Source organism: Cylas formicarius, unplaced genomic scaffold (assembly GCF_029955315.1).
Source record: "Cylas formicarius isolate icCylForm1 unplaced genomic scaffold, icCylForm1.1 PGA_scaffold_10__41_contigs__length_53128322, whole genome shotgun sequence".
NCBI lineage: Eukaryota > Metazoa > Arthropoda > Insecta > Coleoptera > Brentidae > Cylas > Cylas formicarius.
The window spans coordinates 52051997-52072870 of NW_026844214.1; the positions used below are offsets into that span (position 1 = coordinate 52051997).

The following is a 20874-nucleotide window of genomic DNA, read 5'->3' on the forward strand; positions in this document are numbered from 1 at the left end:
GTTATTATCATTATTATTTGCATCCACTATGAGTTGTTTGGTAGTAATAGTTAGAAATTCTGAAGCGTATTTAATATTGTTGGTATTTAATTTTGTGATTGCACTGAGAGAGTCAGAAAATATTATTCCATTTTTAAGATTTTTTTTCAAAATAACCGCAACCCCTTCATATATTGCTATTATTTCTGCTGAAGTTATACTTATTTCGTTTTGTAGTTTTGAAGAGAATTTGTAATCTATATCAGGAATGTAAACCCCAAGACCATTACTATTACTAATTTTAGATGCATCTGTATATACGAAGTGGAAAGTGTTTTTAAATTTTTCTGTGGCAAGATTGAATTTTTCTTTTATGTTAGGGTCAGATTTTTTTACATTTAAGTTTAGTGTTTTTATAGGGGTTATTTGGTTAAAATAATCAAACTCAAAACAAGGCGGAATTACTTTTTTATAGATTTTATTCTGATACGGACTTAGATTTTCTAGAGCCTGGATGAGGTATGGAATATAAAACGTTCTTAGCTTTTTAGGGAGGGTTACTAAGGGATGATTCTTAATTGACAAGGGACCCGCCAGAAATTTTGAGGCAAACCAGTTTCTTCGAAAATCGAAGTTAATTTCTCCCGCTTCCGCTAATAAGACGTTGGTAGGGGTTGATTTCATGCATTCTAAGCAAATTCTGAGACTGTCGTATTGTATCTTATTGAGTTTGGTTTTGTTTTTTTGCTTGTATTTCCAACAATAAAGGATGAAAAATCTATATGCGATTTTATTAAAGCGTTATATAAAATTAACGAGGTATGAGGATCAGACCCCCACCAAACTCTGTTAACACATTTAATTATGTTTATATTTATTTTGGCTTTTATTACTTGCTGATTGATATAATTATCTCATCTAAGTTGATTGTTAGAAATGACCCCTAAATATTTTACTTCATTTTTAAATGGAAGGGGGTGATTTCCTATTTTTACAGGGGGAGGAGGAATTTTACGAGTACCCTTTGTGAACCAAACGCATTCGCATTTCTGAGGGGAGAGCTGAAGGTCGTTATTAAGTAACCATATGTTGATTGTGTTAAGAGCCTGATCAATTTTAGAAGCCATAGATATGATATTGTTCCCTTTTAAGAGTAAAGTCATATCATCCGCATAACCTAGTAATATGAAATTTTCATCTAAGATATTAAAGAGCTCTATAGTGTATATATTGAATAAAACTGTACTTAAAGGTGATCCTTGTGGTAATCCTGATGTGGAAAGGCCTGGACCAATGTAAGACCCATCATTTCTTTTTGTATATAGGAGTCAGTTTTCCAGGATTCTAAAGATTAAATTGCTAAGCTCTTGTGGAATGTGTAATGTAATTTGTTATATAGCTTATATATGTTAACAGAGTCATAGGCCGATTTTATATCTAAGAATACTGCTAATACTGTTTCTTTTTGCTTAAAAGCTAGATCGATGAAAGATGATATAAATGCAATGTTGATACTAATTCCCATTCCTTTTCTGAAGCCTGTCTGGGACCATTTAAATGATTTATTTTTTTCTAATAACCACTCTAATCTATTCTCAATCATAATTTCCAAGAGCTTGATATAGCATGAGGACCGAACAATCGGTCTATAACTATCCGCCATGTATGGGTCTTTATTGGGTTTTAGAATATTTAAAAAGTTATATTTTTTCCCAGATTGCGGGAGAGATTGTCCTTCTAGGCATTGGTTATAGATTTTAAGCAGCCCTAATTTTATATTTAAGGGCAGATTAAGAATCATTTTATAAGTTACCTTGTCTAACCCAGGAGCAGATATATTTTTCTTAAATAGGGCATTTTCTAATTCTTGTAATATGAACGGGTTTAGGTCCTCTATAGGACTTAGAGTAAAGCCGGGAATCACATTATAAATTACCATTTTTTTAAAGATTTCATTACGAAGGTCGTCATCGAGGATAGGTCTATTGGAGCGTTGATTTATGCTTGAAATTTTTTTTATTTGTTTCCATACATATCTTGTGTCAGAATCTCTATTTAATGACGAACAGAATTTTATGGATTTATTGCGTTTTTTGAGTTTTAGTCTTCTTGTGGCAATTGCAATATATTTTTTTGCTTGTATATAGTTTTCAAGTGTAGGAGCAATTTTAAATTGTTTTAGCTTTTCTTTACGTTGTTTGACTATAAGAGTACATTCGTCGTCCCACCATACATTCCCCGTTTTACCTCTTTTGTTTGTTTTCAAAGGGATAGCGATATCTGCCGCCGAATTAATAAGGCTCTCTATCTCTTTGAAAGTCATATCAGTGTTGTATTGTAAAGCGTCTAATATAAGTTTGTCCCTATATAGTCCCCAATCTGCTTTTCTATAATTTCTGGTCGATGAAAAATTATGTACAAAAGAGTTTTTTGAGTAGGATTCTCTATCTTCAATTACTGTCATAGTGGGAAAGTGGTTACTGTTGCCACAGTCCGGTAAGACTCTCCAGTTTGATGAATAAGCTATGTCACTACTGACAATCGTTAAGGCTAACGCACTCATTTTCTGATTGGGAGGTTGAAGTAGGGTTGAAGAGCCATCATTTAGAATTACAAGCTCTTTGTCAAATAGGAAATCATTAATATGTTTGCCTCCATTGTTTGGAGTACAATAATCCCAAAGGGGATAATGTGAATGTAAGTCTCCGATCAATATAGAGGGACCCTGAACATTAGAATAAAGCTCCTGTAAAAATTGGGAGTTGGTATTATTATTAGAGTTAGAATAAATGTTGATAAGATTAAGTTCATCAATTTTAACTATAATATATTGAACTTGGTTGTCGTTAAATTTTTTTATTTCTCTGTATATAAAATTGTTTTTTATGCAAGTTGCTATTCCCCCATATCCATCATCCCTGTCTTGTCTAATAATATTATACGATTTAACTGAAAATTTTTTTCTTAATTTAACCAGGTTTCATTTAAAAAAAATAATATCGGGATCCTGTTCCCTGATTAATGAGATTAATTCCGTTCTGTTGGAATTGATACTTCTTAGGTTCCACTGAAGTATTTTTAATTTTGAATTGAATTTTATTTGGTTTTATTAAAATTTAATTAAAACAAGGGTCGTCAAGATCCGTATAATTACTTAGCTTTATATGGTTAAGGATAAAGTTTTTAATTTCCTGTTGTTTTTCTTCTGGTAAATTTAAGACTAGTTCCTTAATGGTTCTATAAGTAGGGTTATCATCATATCGTTTTAAATTAGATGTACTGGTCGAGGGTAAGTTCAGTGGGATGCCTTGAGGGGCACTTATACTTGAGGCATTAATTTATTTGGTAGTTCTGGAATGTTGATTGTAGATTGGGTCGTCAAATATAGGGGAATTTTAGCGTGGGTTCTTTCCGGTCTAGAATTAGCAAAGTAAATATTGTCGTCATGGGACTGTCTGTCATAGCTTTTGTGGATCAGTCTTTTTTTGTTGCGTTCCCCTGAGACCGTTTGTTGGTAGGTTCTCTTAGTTTTGTTGGTGAAGCCTGCTAGCCGTCTTTGGGAAGGGGATATAGTGGTCCTGTATGTGTAATTATCATTCTTGTTAACCGTATTATTTCTTAAAGAAGGGAATTCGTTTGGTTGGTATGAAAATACTTCATTATTATTATTGTAGGTTTTAGCGCATAGTTTGTTGGCATCATAGAAGGTTAAGTTTTTGTACGTTTAATGTTTTGCTGTCGTTTTAATTCGGGGCAGCTTTTCGAAGTAGTTCTGTGTTCATTTCTGCAAGAATAACATTTCTGGGTACACGAGTATTGAGTGGGGAAGTCTGAGCTATCGTCGGTTTCTTCATGTGGATTGTCTGCGCAATTAAAACATTTTTCCCTGCCTTTGCAATTTTTCCTGGTATGTCCGTAGAGTAGGCATTTATAGCATTGAGTGACATGGGGGATATAAACGTTTACCGGAAGGGGAAGATCATAAAAGTAAATGTGCTTTGGTAGAAGAACCACTCGAAATGTGAATAAGACAGTACCGGTTGGTTTATTCTGAGTCCTGTTATCTACAATTATTTTACGATTAAGTCTTTTGGCTTGAATTATCTTTGCTGAAGATTTGCATATATTTTCAAATTTTTTTTCGATATCTTCATCTATATCTTTCCTTACAATACCTTTACTTGTGACAAAATTAAATGGAATGAAGACCTTAAAACCTTTGTCTAAAATATGTTGGTTTTTTAGGAGATTGTTGGCTGCTTCATATCTAAAAAACTCTATCGCTATACGGTTTGTACCTTTGTTGTGAATTTTTTTAACGTCCTTGAGGTGAAGGTTAAAAATTTCTCTTACGATCAGATTTCTCCGCGGATTCAATATAGACTCTGAAAGGGCCAACATCTTCGTTTTCATACAGAATAATTTCTAGTTCATTAATTTGAGAGCTATCTCCTATAATTCTTTTAATTTGTTGGGGGGTGACATCCCCCCCGAAGACGTCCATTTGGACAGTTCTCTTTAATGGATTGTAATTTGTATGCCGATTAGTTAGTTAATATAACTCACCGGTAAAATAGGAACAAGTGTTAGTGGGAGAGAGAGAATTAAGAGCACTAACCTCTCTCTCTGAACACAGAACCTGAACTGAACGAGTGAGTTAAAACGTGTTGCATACTATACTTTTTCTACGACCGTTCGTTTTTGCGTACATTTTCGCAAAACAATAAGAACACATTCACTGACATCACCATCAGAATTGACAAACGTCAAACATCCGATTGCTCCCGAATCCGTGCGGTAAAATCCCGGAAATGTCCGAAGTGGCTCGAATCTGGGGGAAAGGAAAACTGACATGGTCAAGTGACGCTTCCCGCACGCTAAATCGGTAGGCAATTAGGTATTTTACAGACGGGAGTAAAAAAAAGGATATTTCATAACCTTAAATACAACAATTGCGAGTAAAAATTGAAACGTATTTAATTTTGAGCTATTTCGATCCAATTTTTTTTATATACTTTAAAACTTTCTCAAACCATAAACGATTCGGGCACAGCTGTTCGGCTTTTTTGTATTCTGGATTTATCAGCAACGGTTAAGAGTGAAAGACAATATATAACTTTGGAAAGGATACATGCCTCAGAGAGTTTTTCTCCTAGTGGATTTAAAAAAATTCAATCAAATCAAAATATAAATCAATCAAAACTAGATAAGAAATATTTAATAATTTGTGGATCTTTTTTCATGCCTGAGGAATGACAAAGCACAGTTGCGGAAACTTTTGTATATATTTTTGCCATGGCGCTCAGCCTAACTGTTTCAACTGAGGCGTGAATGTCAGAAAGGGCTACAATATTGACACTTAAAAACTTAAACTTTCCTGAATATTATCAATATAATAAACGCTGTCCCAGTTAATACTTCGCAAATCCCCAAGTATTTAAAAGGTCTAAAAGTATACATTTCTTGCTTGGACTTGCTCGACTCACAGCTTAAATAAATAAAATGTCCGTTCAGTATGGAGCTGTACCAAATTGGGTAGTTAAATGACCATTTTCAACGGAAAAAAATATAATAACTTACAAAAACACTATCAGGTTAGCAAAGATAAAGAAAATTAATAAACTTATTTTTAATTGAAACTTGAGATTTTTGTGGATTTTTGGTGGACGCTCTCTCTACTAACCATTAAAATTTTTATTATTTCGGGCACTACAGATCTGTAAACTTTACAGCAAACGATCAGCATATTTTTCGTTAATTGTTTGTCCGTTCTTTGTTATTAAAACAACAAAAAAATAGTACATTACGGTTTGGATAAAAAACGGCAGACAAGTGGATTTAACTTTTTTAGCTCTCTATCTCTCTCAAACAGTGGTAATTTGCTCTAACTGTAAACTGCATACCATCAATTGTGTTTTTTTTTGCAAATTGCAAAACACCGAATATTTAACCAAGGGCCATATTTTTTTCTATTTTTTTCTATTTCTATTTTTTCTATTTTTTTCTAAATTATCTGATAAATTTGAGGTTGTGTTAATTTTTCACTCAACTAAATCAATTTTTCTGCATGCACTAGTGACGTTCTTTTTTACAGGCACGTTGTGATACGTCGCATTGTCCATCATCAAAACTGTTTCTCCACCCATGTGGTGAAATTTTTATTTTCATTTGATTTTTGCCCTGTTTATGTTTCCAATGCGGGTTAGAGCCGTAATAAACTAAAAGCTGGTAAATAAACTTTTAAAATAGAAATGAAAATACATTTTTCTACTTATTTGCTGGAGTAAATATGTGTTGACATTTTATTTACTGTTTTCAACAATCCATTATTTGTAAATCATTCACCAGTATGGGCTATTGTAAGCCTTTGACCCTTGCTAACTGGCTTTATCTTGTGTATGGCTACTATGTATACAAGGTGTGTTCAAAAAGTAAGGTGACTTTGAAATTGGGCTTAAATTCCCGTTCCGATATTTTTTTTGTTATGCTGCTATATGTCCCTAACACAGGCTTAGTTTTTCTTTGAAAACAGAGTTTTTATTATGTAAAATTGCTTCAGTTCTCACAGTTTTGTAAATAAGGGATATATTTAAAAGAACACAGTTTTACGTATTATACTCCAGTTTGTCCAACTCTATTGACTTGTTTTATGAAAACCGGCAATATTAACATCGTTTTATGTAATTTCTTGGTTTAATCTGAGAAACACAACGGTTTGGCAGCGCTGCGCAGGGTAAATTAACGATAGATAAGTTGTCATTGTATCTCACGCCCTATTTTTATATTTTGTTTCATATTCTTCAAATTTTTTATTAATAATAATACATGCCTAAGTCTAATAATTTGGCCAATATTTATTATTATAACGCTTAATATGTTCAAAAGTAAAATCCATCGGTTTAATATTTTCTCCCTAATAACTGCAAAAAAAAACAAAGTAGGTACGGTAGATTGTTATTTAATTTTAAATCCTTACGTTTTAAAGGTCGTCTTTTCTCCATAATATAAAAATCGTAACAATTAGTCGTAGCGACTCTTTGAATGGAAGAGTTATACCATCCTCTACTTCCTTTTTAATACATTGAATTATTAATCCTTTCTTGACTATTTTTTTAGTTCAAATCTTCAATGACTAGAATAAAACAAATATCGATAATTGAAATCGATTAGTGCAATAAATGAGTTTATTACCGTTTTACTGATAAAAAACAAATCAATCGTAACCGTGCACATTTCGCAGATTAGGTACGCTGCAACCACAAAAGGCAGTGTTAGGGATGCACTCAATGAAACGCATTTACGACCCTTCCGCATTGCCGAAGGAATTCAACACGGAGACCAGATGGCCCAGGTACATCTCGGGCATTCGCGATCAGGGTTGGTGCGGGTCATCCTGGGCCATTTCTACCGCGGCCGTTGCGTCGGACAGGTAAGCCCGATAGATAGATTTTAAAACAATAAATCTCCTCGTTTTTGCTTGACGCTCTTGCGTCCAATCATTTTCTTCTTTTTTCACAATTGTTATTATTGAGAGTCAATAACGAAGGGAGCGATTTTGGGGTCTATTTTAAGAAGAAAACTTCATATGAACATAGGTCTTAACTTTTCAGATACAGGAGGCTAAAGTTTTCATAAATAAAATATATTTTTTTAATATCTATAATACCACTTTAGATATTTTAATGAAGTTTACCATATTTTTTTTTAAATACACCAGTGGCGGGCGTGCGCAATTTCACCTGCCTATTTTGGCAGACATTGATGGTACGCCCTGTAAAAAAAAATATTCTTACATTCATTTCTAAATAGATTTAATTTCTGGATTTTTTTCAATCCCAATAACATCATTAATATGATAGCATGCAGAGGAATCAGTTTTTACTTATAAGTGAAAGCCGTGTGACGAAATAATGAAAATAAATGAATGCAAATGCCATTATTTTTTTTAAGGAAATCGGTGACGTGCCACTGGCTGTCTATCAACAAATGATATTTTGATTATTTAGGTCGGCACTGCACTGTTTAAATCTAGAACTTTTTTTTATGAACAAAATATCTAGTTCTGAGTTGCCAACTAATGTCCTTCATAAAAAATAATATTAGAAGAAGAAAAACACTATCTACTATTAATTTGTGGAAACCAGTAGACAACTACAGTTGTATTGCCAATCCTCATTAGTAAACTAGACCATTCTTTTTTAAAATTACAATGCTCGGATAGTTTAATCACCAAATTAATAAATCGCGAGGAACCGAATTAATAAGTCTAAGAAATAATTATAAAAATTTTAAAAATACACCTCAGAGTTTACGTACTTCGTATTCGTATTTCGATTGGAAGTATTTCAATAAAACAGACGAATACTTAAGTAAGAAATAACCAACTTTCAGGAATGGTGGCGCTGGACATATTCAACGCTTAGGATATCGTAAATGTCGACTTATTGACCCCCTTGCTGGCCAAAATTGGCATAGCTAGAGAGTTGACTTTATCAGGCAGAACAACCACTAGGGGGATGCCTCAGGGTTCCCCTCTTTCTTCGCTACTATTGAATATTTACATCAACTCGATTAAGGACATAAGACTTTTGACGGAAGATACCGCCTTGCTGAGTAGTGGGGTTGATGTTCAAACAATGGGGAATAACTTGAAAAGAATTTCGCAAGATATACATATTTGGTCCTTGACTGTAGGACTTGAGATTAACGCGCATGTATCTGCAGCTATATTTGTTTCCAGAAGAACTGCAATGTTAAATATCTCATCAGACTGTACCTCAACACCGGAAAGTTTCAGGCGGTTTAAATATGATGCGATTTATAAGTAGAATCTAGTGGGGGGCACATCCCTCTACCCTTCTAACTACAGTGAAAAAAAATTTGTTGTACTATAAGGTCTCCATACAAAGCTATGTATTAATTCACTCTGTATAAAAATTTTTTCACTATCTATAAAGTGATGTGGGATGTCAGTGGAAGGACGTGGAAGTGCAAAGAAAAAATCATTCAGGCTGAAGCGGCAGGCAGTTCTAGTAAAAAAACTAAGAAAGCCAAAATTTGAAGATTTGGGTCGGGCAATGTTGCAGTGGTTCCAACAGCAACGTCTTAAAAATGTACGACTCTCTGGACCTATAGTAAAACTAAAAGCAGAAAAGTTTGCTGAACAGCTCGGCATGATCGATTTCAAAGCTTCGGAAGAATGGTTGGGGAAGTTCAAACAGAGACAATTATGGACAGAGAAGTGGCGAAACTCGTGATGTCGACAGAAACGTCACTAACGATTTGCTGGAGAAGACGTGGACAAAACTGCCGATGGACCAGAGCGTAATAAAAAGTCTTAAGAGTCGATACAGGAAATAATCGAGTTCGAAGACAAATTTTCCATTAATATGCTAGATGCAGTCAAGTTTATTAGCAAAGCTTGCAAAGAGGTGACAGCAGAAACAATTCAACAGAATGCGAACGGGACTTGGAAGATGATCAGCCACTAAGCAAGTGGATAAAGAGTTTCAAACAACAATTAAGTTTACAACTTAGGAGTCGCAAGATTTTATGGTGACACATCAGGATTTGCCTACAACAGCACACTTGACAGAGGAATCCATATTACAACAATTAAGAAAGGGTGAGGAAGAGAACCAAGAGGAAGAAGATGATGAAGAAGTTGCTCTGGGACCACCACCAACCATTCAACAAGCCCAATATTCAGTTCAGCTGCTAGAGAAATTTTTTATGTATCATGGGGAAGATGCCCCTCTCGAAGAAATGATGAAAATACAAGCCAAAGTACGAGATGCGTATTGGGATATTAAAAAAATTCAAAAGAAAATAACCGATTATTTGAAACATTAAATGTAGTTCTTAAATATTAATATAAAATCTTCCTAAGTAGATGTTAAAATATGTATATAAAATAATTAAATATTACAGAACACACACATAAGAAGCAGTCCCTTCAATTTCGCTATATAGAGTTTCGACTATATTTGCAAAACTTATATCAGACCCCATTTGGATTATGGAGCCACTTTTTTGGGTGGTACTGTAAGAAATACCATTGCTCAATTGCTCAGTCGGATGATGGTATCACCCAGACCCTCTTTACGGAGGCATCCTTCATGGAAATATTTTATTGCACATCACTAAGTAGAAGCTGACCGAATTGCCTTAGCAGCAGTGGCCAAAAAGCGTTCAGTGTTTTCACCAATAGAATGTAAAACTACTTCTTTAATTTCTGGAGTTCTTACAGTCCCGTGGCTCCCTTTTAAATAGTTACTTGCCTTGAAAGTACCCGTTTGAGTCAACTTTCTGTCTGACTTTATTAGCATATCTGCGAGCTCCTCATTAGCAAACCCTACCATTCTTTTTTAAAATAACAATGCTCAAATATTTTAAGCACCAAATTAATAACTGAATTCAAAAACTGATGTCGAAACAACGAAAAAAAAAATCGCCCCGTTTATTATTGACATTCAATTAGAAAACACCCTGTATGATTGATTGCGTCTAACAAATCCCTAAACAAGTATTACTTTTTTATTATTCGTGTCCCAATAACGCAAAAGAATGTCGCGCCTTACGTAATCCGGCGGCATTTTATTATATTAAAATTTTATTGTCGCTGACGGGCACCATCTGCTTATAAATATTTAAATGGATTGAATCGTGATCTCATATCGAAAAATATTTCGAATTGACACACGATAAACACGCACCACATATCTGTGTGGACAGGAGACACGTGTTTTGCCATATTGTTTACAGCGGTCGTGTAAATTTCGTCTGACATTTACAGATACAAATACACAAATACTTGTGGCTTAGAATCTCTCTCTCTCTCTCTGTCTCGCAGAAAATTTCGTCAAGCACTAGTCCCCAGAACATTAATTTAAGAATATTCAATAAATCAGTTTTTTTATACAAATACGCACATCACCCAGAATGTATTGTGATGCAATTTGTCGTAAGAATTCCAGCTGATTGTAGCTATTCTATACGGTGCTATTACTAATTAAATTAGAAAGATTAGTATACTTCGACCAAAATTATAGTGCTTTTACAACCGACCCCGTGATTAATTTTCAAGTTTTCAATCTTCGCCGGAACATGTACATAAAAAAATTGGTGCGAAGTAACAATTTATTACGTTCTATGTCACTCGTTTTTATAGCTCTATTACTACCACTTCTGAATTTCTTATAAGATTGTAAACATTCAGAACAATTTGTTTAGCATCCGAAGACAAGTGGATCCGTTTTTTTATTTGCTGAGGTTGTTCGACTTCTAAATTGTTATTAGGTTCGACTACCATCTCCACTTCGTCTTCAAATTCTGCGCTGTTGTATGAGAATAAAAAGAAATCATTAGTTTTTAATGCTCAAACAGTTCTTTGTTTGCGCTGATCGGTGAGTGGAAAGTGATTCGTCTTCGGCGGTTGGTTTTTCTAATTTCTTCGAAGACTTTCGGCAAACAAATGGTCGTGTACCGTTCAGACTGTTTTACCTTTCGCCAAAGAAACAGTTGCAACGTTGTCCGAAAAAACAGGCTACCATGTGTTTCAAAACGCTTCGCGCACGAATCACTTTTGTGGGCTTTGTCTCATTTTGACCCACACAGTCGACTGGTGCTTACCCTCAGGTTCATATGGATAGATCTATGATTCAATAACTGTCACTATATGATAGACGTGTTTGGAAGCATCGCGAAAATTGCATGTACGCTGGTCCCATTAATTCCCAAAGGTAAAGTCTGTTCATAGATATACGAAAGTGACTAACTGATACGAATTAAGGAAAGACACGGGCAAGCGCTGTAATAATGAAATATGGCCGAACAGGTCCGTACTTTGCTTAGTATTAAATTATTTGGGGTTTTGTGAGGAAATATATTAAACAATATTTATTTATTTATGTATGTATTTATGTTTAAATCTAAAATAAAATTACAAATTATTTTTATTACCTACTTAAATTACTTAAAATTATTCACATAATATATCAGTATCACTACCGCTATCATCGCCTGTTCTAATTATTATTTGTTCTATATTATTTGCAATATGGATATACGATTGTTCTGTTGTTGTATATGTTTAACAGAATTTCGGTTTCTATAAGTTTAAGGACATTGGAGTTAACACGGGGAAAAACATTGTTACGACGAATGGCAAAATTGCCTTAAAACTGTATGCCCTAGATTTTTTGAATAATTATCACAGACGTATTCCTTTTGTAGGTTCAAACTTTGTAGGACCTCAATTAATTGTTTTTTGGTATAATCTTGAGGAAGGGGTTTTAGTCAACTGTCTACTGTGATACCTTGCATTGTCCATCACAATGACGCTATTAGGAGGAATGTTTGGAACTAGTTTGTTTTTAAACCAACTGTCGAATAAATCAGCGGTGTTGTCTTCATGGTAATCCAGAGAAGAATCTTTAATATTTTTCGCAGACAAAGAAAGTCCATTTGGAATCTGTAAATCCTAATTTTTTCTAGATATTCCAGACGCCATTTCCAAATTCTAAAAGATTCCATTAAAACTTGCCTTTTGTCAATTTTTTTAAATCTAAAACCCATGTGTTTGATACACTTTCATAAGGTAGTTCTGCCACATTTAACACCGGTTTTATCTTTTTCAAGCCGTCTAATTAAGATATCTAATGTAGGCACGCTTTGTTCCTCGTATAACTGGTAAATTTTACACCGTATTACATCTTGATCACTTTCATCTATTCATCTGGGTTGTTGGGAAAGTCATTTCGTTTTTTTTGGGGAACATGAAAGACAGTTTTCGTATAATGAATAAATATTTTATTAAATTATATATTGGCCATTCTGGTCCAACACCTTTTGCCATCTTTCTGGCAGTAACATAATTCCCCTCTCATAAAAGTTTTGGTCCTTGCTGGCAAAAAACTGGTTCAGGTGGTTTTTGACATCTTCATTTGAGGTAAAGGTTTTGCCATCCAAAAAATTTTGCAGGGACCGGAACAAATAGTAGTCGGAAGGCGCCAGATCTGGAGAATATGGTGGATGTTGCAGTACGTCCCATTCAAGCTGTAAAAGTTTTTGGCGAGTGACCAAACTTGTGTGAGGTCTCGCATTATCCTGGCGGAACACTACACTCTTCCTGTTGATTAAATTCGGGCCTTTTCTCTTTAAGTGAATCATTCAATTTGTCCAGTTGATGACAATAGACTTCTGAATTAATCGTTGTATTGTCCGGCAAAAGCTCAAAAAAAAAAGATTCCTTTGACATCCCACCAAACGGAGAGCATCACCTTTTTTTGGTGAATGTTGGCTTTTGACACGCTTTGAGCCGGTTCATCTTTTCTGCTCCATGACCTCTTGCGTTTAACATTGTTTTATACAACCCATTTTTCGTCCCCAGTAATAATCCGCTTCAAAAATGGATCATTGTCTTGACGTTTGAGGAGCGAATCACACACATCAACGCGACGACACAAATTTCGCTCCGTAAGGACATGGGGCACCTACACATCGAGCTTCGATGTTAAGCCCATGCCTTTCAAATGGCCATAAACAGTCGAATTCGACAAATTTAATCTCTCACCGATCTCTTGTGTGGTTATTCGCCGATTTGCATCAACCCTTTATCGCATCTTTGTCAGCTTCAGGCATTCCAGACCGTGGTGCATCTTCGACATCAAAATTGCCGGATCGAAATTTTGCAAACCAGTTCTGGCACTGGCGTACTGTTAACACGCCTTCTCCATACACATCCGTCAATTTTTTTCTCGCTTGGACAACATTTTTACCTTTTCTGAAGTAAAAAAGTAAAATATGACGAAAATGCTGCTTATTGCTCTCCATATTTAAAAGGGCACCAACCAAAAACTACTGCGTAGAATTAATAGAACTTTTTCACACACAAGCCTTACAATATCAGCTCTCAAGACATATAATGGTTATGCGGCTTAAGTGTGAAGTTGGTTTCGAAAAAACGCAATTAAGTCCTCTGACGGGAAAAAACGAAATGACTTTCCGAACAACCTTATATATTCGAGAAAATGTTAGCATCGCTTCTTTTGTTCCTCGGCTGAAATGGGATTACTCACAATTGATGTAGTTACTAGATTACTATGAAATGTATAGGGGTGCCAATATTTGGCCACCTAAATATTTACATTTATTATGTACATTTATTATTTATGATGTGAATCTTAACGAACCAAAACTAACCAAAAGTAACCCAGACCAACCAAAACTAACTTACAACCTAGAACTAATTAAATACAAAAAATTAATGTACCGGAATTTAAGTAAAGGGTGGCATTTGCTTGCAAAAATTCTTCTTCTTCATTTTGGCTTCCAGATTTTAAGTTAAAGAAAGTTGAGCCAAATTTTTTACCACCCCATACGAGAGCGAAAAAAATTATGATAAAAAAGTTAATTTTTTATTTAAACCTTAACAATGACGATTAAGTTATCATTTTTTAATGATAATGAAGTTTATCTCTTCGGGGGAGATTTTCAGGTAGAGTTATCACTAAAAAAGCAACCAATATTTCTTCTCGTACGAATTACCACTTGAACTATCTGAATCGCGTTGCAGATATGGCATAGTCTCTAAGGGTCTGGAAGAGGTTCAGCTCAGCGCGCAGAACATCATTTCCTGCGAAACCAAAGACAAAGGATGCGAGGGAGGAAGATACGATCGAGCCTGGAACTTCGTACGGAAATTTGGGTAAGTTTTGGAACCTCGTGCGCATTTTCAAAGTTTTTAGGATCGTTTCCAGAGATCAAATATCAGTTTCCAACTGCTGTCAAATTGGTTGGTTTCATTCAACACACATGCCGACAAAGATTTTGTGAATTGGTATTTCTCGTATTTCTGGAGTTATAGAATAGAAAAACAATGTTTTTTCGTTTCTATCGCCTAAAATTTTTGAATTAACTTTTGAAATGTCATATTAATTGTGTTAAAAATAACATAACATTCCAAAAATTGAGTAAGATCACGTCAAGTTCACCACTTGATCATAATAATGTATATATATATTTTTTCTAAGTATTTATGATGGAAAATTGAACCCCCGAACGATTTTTTAAAATTTTGATTTTAACATTTTTTTTATAATGGAAATTTTAAGCACTTTTAATTAAAAAATGAATTAAAAATCAACCTTAAGAGATAAATCTATGAAATTTTCAGCATCCGTGGTCAAAATAAGAATATATTACCGACTTAAAATTATATGTTTATTTTCATATTATTAATTTTTAAGTTAACAAATGAAAATTTATCTGATTTCTTGCTAAAAAAAAAACATGTTTTTTTGTCGGCTTTACCATTTAAGATTAAGTTTAATATTCCTGAAGAAAATTTCACTGCTGTTCATTAGTTTAAACAAAATGAATTTATTTATGAAAGCGCGCACTTTCCTTTTTTCAGTGGGCCCAAAGTTCTTTTTAAAAAAATACCAACCACGATATCCCGGAATGTAGTGTTATCATATGTATATATATATATATATATATATATATATATATATATATATATATATATATATATATATATATATATATATATATATATATATATATATATATATATATATATATTCTCACGTATTGATTCACGGATGGAAAAATGTGATGACACTATATTCCGGGATATCATCCGTTCGCTCGTTGAACTCCGACTGGAATCCTGCAAATCCTGCATCCGACTGGATCCTGCAGACGTTTCGCCAAAATCTCACTTGGCATCTTCAATGCTCGCGCTCCGAAAACACTTCGAACACTGGGAGGTTATCGGCGGTGTGTGCGGTATTTATACTCTGCGCCGGAGATGGTAACGGTGCTGCTTGTGCGTGGGGAGAGGTGACTCCACCCCCTGAATTGTCGCGTTTTTAATTTCGCCCGATCGTAGTTGCGATGTCCCCGTTGGCTGCTGCGCATCGCTCTGCTGTTTGATTATCGTTCTCCACGTGTTGGATAAATGCAGAGCGTCGTCTCTCGTATTGAGATATCCGGACTTTTCTATTTCGATGGCCTCTCGTATAATCCTAGTCCTAAAATCAGGAATATTAGCTATTTGTTTGCAAGTGCCGAAATCAATTTTATGGCCTGTCTGATGTTGGTGCTGAAACAAAGCAGATGGTGTTTGTTTGTTTCTTATGGCTAAACGATGTTCCTCGAGCCTGGCTGAAATCCTTCTGTTGGTCTGTCCCACATACGTCAGGCTGCACGATCCGCATGCTACACTGTATACTCCTTGGTTTTCCAGAGTAATTTTTTGTTTTGGGTTTCTTAGTATTGCTCCGATGGTATGGTCAGGTTTGTATGCCGTTGATATGTCGTGTTTTCGTAATATTCGGCCGATTTTGTCAGTAACCCCCTTGATGTATGGCAGGACAGCGATCGATCTTCGTTGGGTCTCGTCCTGCACTCTCTGCTGCGTCTGTTGTTGTTTACTGATTGCCTTGCTGATGGTGCGCCTTTGGTATCCGTTTTGTCTAATTTTCTTCAGTTCTTTATCTCTGTTCCTCTCGTTTGTGAGCCTGAAGGACCGAGCAATTAATGTATTTGCCACTGCCTGTATCTGTGATGGGTGGTGATGAGATTTAGCTTTCAGATATCTATTAGTGTGTGTTGGTTTTCTATAGACAGTGTGTTCCAAGTGTCCATCTTCGGTCCTTGTGATGTGCACATCTAAAAAGGGCAGACTGTTATCCTCTTCAAATTCTATTGTAAATTGAATCCTTGGGTGAATGGAATTCAGATGATCTAGGAATTTCAAAAGCTCCTCCTTGCCAAAAGGCCATACAACAAATACGTCATCAATGTATCTTGTCCATAGTTTTGGCTTCAGATTTGCCTTCTCTATTGCTTTCTTTTCGAAGTAAATCATGAAGAGGTTGGCAATCACAGGTGAGAGAGATGATCCCATTGCTGCTCCATCTATTTGTCGGTAAATTTTCCCGTTGTGCATAAAGTAAGCGTTTTTCAGGCAATGTCTTGACAGATCCATTATGTATGGCAGAAGATCTTCGTTTTCTTCTATAAGCAAGAGTGCCTCTTCTACTGGAATACTCGGGTAGAGGGATTTGACATCGAAACTTGCCATAATGTCGTCCTTGTCCATCCTGAGAGAACCTAAAATCTGAGTGAAATGTTCTGAGTTTTTAACATAGGAATCTGCCTTTTCCACTATAGGCTGAAGTGCACTGGCCAGATGTTTTTCCAGCTTGCATAATGGTGAGTTAAAGGCGCTTACGATTGGACGCAGGGGAACCCCGTCCTTATGGATCTTTGGGAGCCCGTAGAATTTTGGGCAACGACTCGATTTTTCCCTCCGAATAAGTTTCTTCTTTGTATCCTCGTTTATTGATGAATCGAGAATTTTGGACTTAGTTGTTTTTTCCAAATATGTCGTGGGATATCTGGTGACTAGTTTGTATATTGGGTCGTTCAAAATATCCTCCAATTTTCCTCCGTGTTCGAAGTGTTTTCGGAGCGCGAGCATTGAAGATGCCAAGTGAGATTTTGGCGAAACGTCTGCAGGATTCCAGTCGGATGCAGGATTCCAGTCGGAGTTCAACGAGCGAACGGATAATATCCCGGAATATAGTGTCATCATATATATATATATATATATATATATATATATATATATATATATATATATATATATATATATATATATATATATATATATATATATATATATATATATATATATATATATATATATATATATATATATATATATATATATATATATAGATTAATTTTTTATGATCAAGTGGTAAATGGGGGGTCCACTTGACGTGATCTTACTCAATTGCTACGTCACTGACATATATTTTTGCAAAAGTTAACGGAATATTAACGGGGCATCCAGATAAAATATGGTTTTTGGGATTCCCAAATAAGTAATCAAAATTTTGCATTGAAGAAAGCCCGTTTATCGCAGAATGGCGTATGTTGTAGACAGTGGTTTTGTGAGATTAGTGAGTATCGTATTGAAGGCTTTTTATAATAAAAGTCCTTTATTTAACTGCGTCATGAGGTTCAGACATAAGCGTGCGAGAGTCCCACGTTCTAATCGTAGAATAGGAACACCACAGACCACCAAACAAAACCCTGATGCAACAGTGACCATTGCGCAGTATAATTTCATTTTAAAATGCCAAGACTTTGGTAAAAATATTCCGGATACGTCCTGCTATGAGTGTGGTTTGCATTACACCGTGTATAAAAAACAATGCTACGCTTATTTTAAAGGAATGTAAAGTATTGTGATAAGGTTTAAGACATTGGAATAACGGATCCAAGCGATGATTTGGAGACAGCCAAAAAATCACCACGATGATAATACCAAAAATTTGAAAAACATTGTTTATCCCAGCCTCTAGTCTGCAATTAGGCCGCTGCCACATGACCCAGATGTTCCCCAATACCTGAGAATCAAGCGAATTTAGAAGATACCACCAGTTTTAGTGATGCTGGTGATATAGGGCGTGTTTCCCAACAATCACAGTTTTTTTCACAATCAGAACTTAGTGACGTGGTGAGAGACTTAGGTTTACCTAAGGATCTTTCCGAATTTTTCGCATGTAGACTTGGAAATTACTGCCACAAGACGTTAAAATCTCTTGTAGGTCCTCAAATAAGGCGATCGATGGAAGATCGAGACTATGAATACCATGATCGAATCTTGCATCTTGAAGGTTGCAAGAAAGTCATAAAAAGTTTTCTAGGAGACAAGAAATATTGAAATTGTAAAGACATTGTAGAAAACATGTTAGAGGTGCAATATGAGTATAAAACTACACTTTTTGCTCTAACATCTGGACTACTTTCCCGAAGATCTTGGTGCCGTGAGTGAGGAGTAAGGTGAGGAGAATGTTTAAATCGTCCGAGATTTTCATTTATCAATTCCTTTGACGTAGATATAGGTTGGCACTACTGACTATTTTGACAGTCGACATCTCTTCAGCTTTTGTTATTGTTTTTGTTTTGTATCGAGTTTTTTTAAATAATAATAGTAAACTAGAGCCTAGGCCATTTTGCAAGTATCAAAAGAGTAAACCGACGTGAAATTTATACGACCCATAAGTCGGCGATAGTCATTATGCATGCGCGGAATGTTTGAGAGGCAAAGGTGATTTTTTACGATTGGTATGTTGTGTATGTTTATTTTTTGCGACGTGAGATTTATTTTTAACATTTTCATAACATTTGTTTCGATTGCCAGGTCTATATTTACGATCTTATTTACAAATTAACCGTGACCCGACATCGAAAACAAAACAGGTTAGTATACATGTCATGACATAAAATTACGTGTGTATACATACTATTAGGGATTTATTTCGGAAAAGATCGATTAAAAAAAAATCCTACGTAGAATGTCTCAAAAAAAAACGAAAAAGGTTATTAGGTACTTTTTGGTTTTAAAACCCGGGATTGTTTCTTGATTTGGTATTCGCTCCGTGTATGGGGCCTAGTAGCGCCGCCCACGAAAAGAAGGAATTACATTGTCTTTACCTGTTAATTTATAAATAAAACAATTAACAATAAATTTTGAGATGGATAAGTAGTATAAAGTGATTTAAACGAAAGGTACGTGAAAATTATATATTAACAAATTTTTTTTCTGTAATTAAAATGTGTAACAAACAAATAATAATGGTTTTTTTATTGACAGCATAACCTGAAAATATGGCATCGGTAATATTGCAGACCTGGTTTGAAAATATCTCCCATTCAATAATTTTCACTGCAGGTACGCTAGAGAAAGGAAAAAAATGGCTTTTTGTCATATTAAACACATTGAAGAATACGTTGGTGGCAATATTAACAATAAGTTAATTGCTAAATGCATTCGGCAAACGTCCGTCACTGAAACACCATATAATTTACAGATTACAGAAAAAAAAATCGTCAAACTTTAAAAGCGGCTTTTTTACTTGATTCTTTAATTTTTTTTTTTGCTGAATAGTAAAAGGGAGGTGGTACATGCTCAATGTACTTGCATTGCCAAAGAAACTGGCGAATGCAAACATATTGCGGCATTTATCCACCGAATAAACAATGACCGGAGTGTGTCTAAAACGAGTGTTCAGCAAGAGTGGGGATTTCCATCAATTAATCATTTAGCGAAGGAGGAGCTACGGTAAAAAGTGCTTAAAAATCCTCCTCAGCCACTGCACTTGACTTTGGAAGACTTTGACGATATCGAATGCCCAATTAAAAAAAGGTTAAAAGTCGATCATATTAGTGAGGAAGAACAAGTCTGTACGGTGGTCATGATTATATGTCTCGAAGAACAACAGGTAGAACTGATATCAGAGTGTACGAAAAAGGTGATTGCTTGTTTTTTAAAGAGTGCTGGTCAGTGTATCACCATAGGGAAAGACAAGTTGGCTCTGTCATCTAAGATAGCACAGTTTTACAGAGACCGGATACTATTACACAGTGAAGAAGTTTTCACATTGTGTTTACAAACCACACAACAAAGCAAAGTAGAATGGTTTGAAGCAAGACGTGTACGCATAGCGACCAGCGCAAAAGCTCATAAGATAAAAACAATAACTCGCACTTCAGCTGAATCTCTACTACAGGATTTTCTGCATCCGAAAAGTTTAAATTATGGAATTCAAAATGAGGTAAAAGCTCGCGAAAATTACAAATTACTGCATGACGTTCACGTATTTCAAATTGGATTATTTGTGTCTCCCAAACAGGCCTGGTTAGGAGTCTCAGTAGATGGAATAGTAGTCAGTGACGGCATGGTAACTAAAATAGTCGAAATAAAATGTCCAATATCATGCAAATCGATACCAATATGGGTAAAGAAACAAAAAAATTTAATGTCGGCTATATTGAAACTGTAGCTAGGGGAAAAGTCCAATTAAAAAAGAA

The 20874-nt window shown here is 35.1% G+C and overlaps 1 protein-coding gene across 1 annotated transcript in view; it reads left to right on the forward strand.

Annotated features, from left to right (window-relative positions):
* LOC132697095 (tubulointerstitial nephritis antigen-like) overlaps positions 1–20874 on the forward strand; it is a 62880-nt gene that overhangs the window by 37185 nt on the left and 4821 nt on the right. Inside the window, exons 5-6 of the mRNA XM_060662383.1 lie at positions 7220–7408; positions 14555–14686. Coding sequence (XP_060518366.1) covers positions 7220–7408; positions 14555–14686 — 321 coding nt within the window. The remainder of the gene's footprint in view (positions 1–7219; positions 7409–14554; positions 14687–20874) is intronic.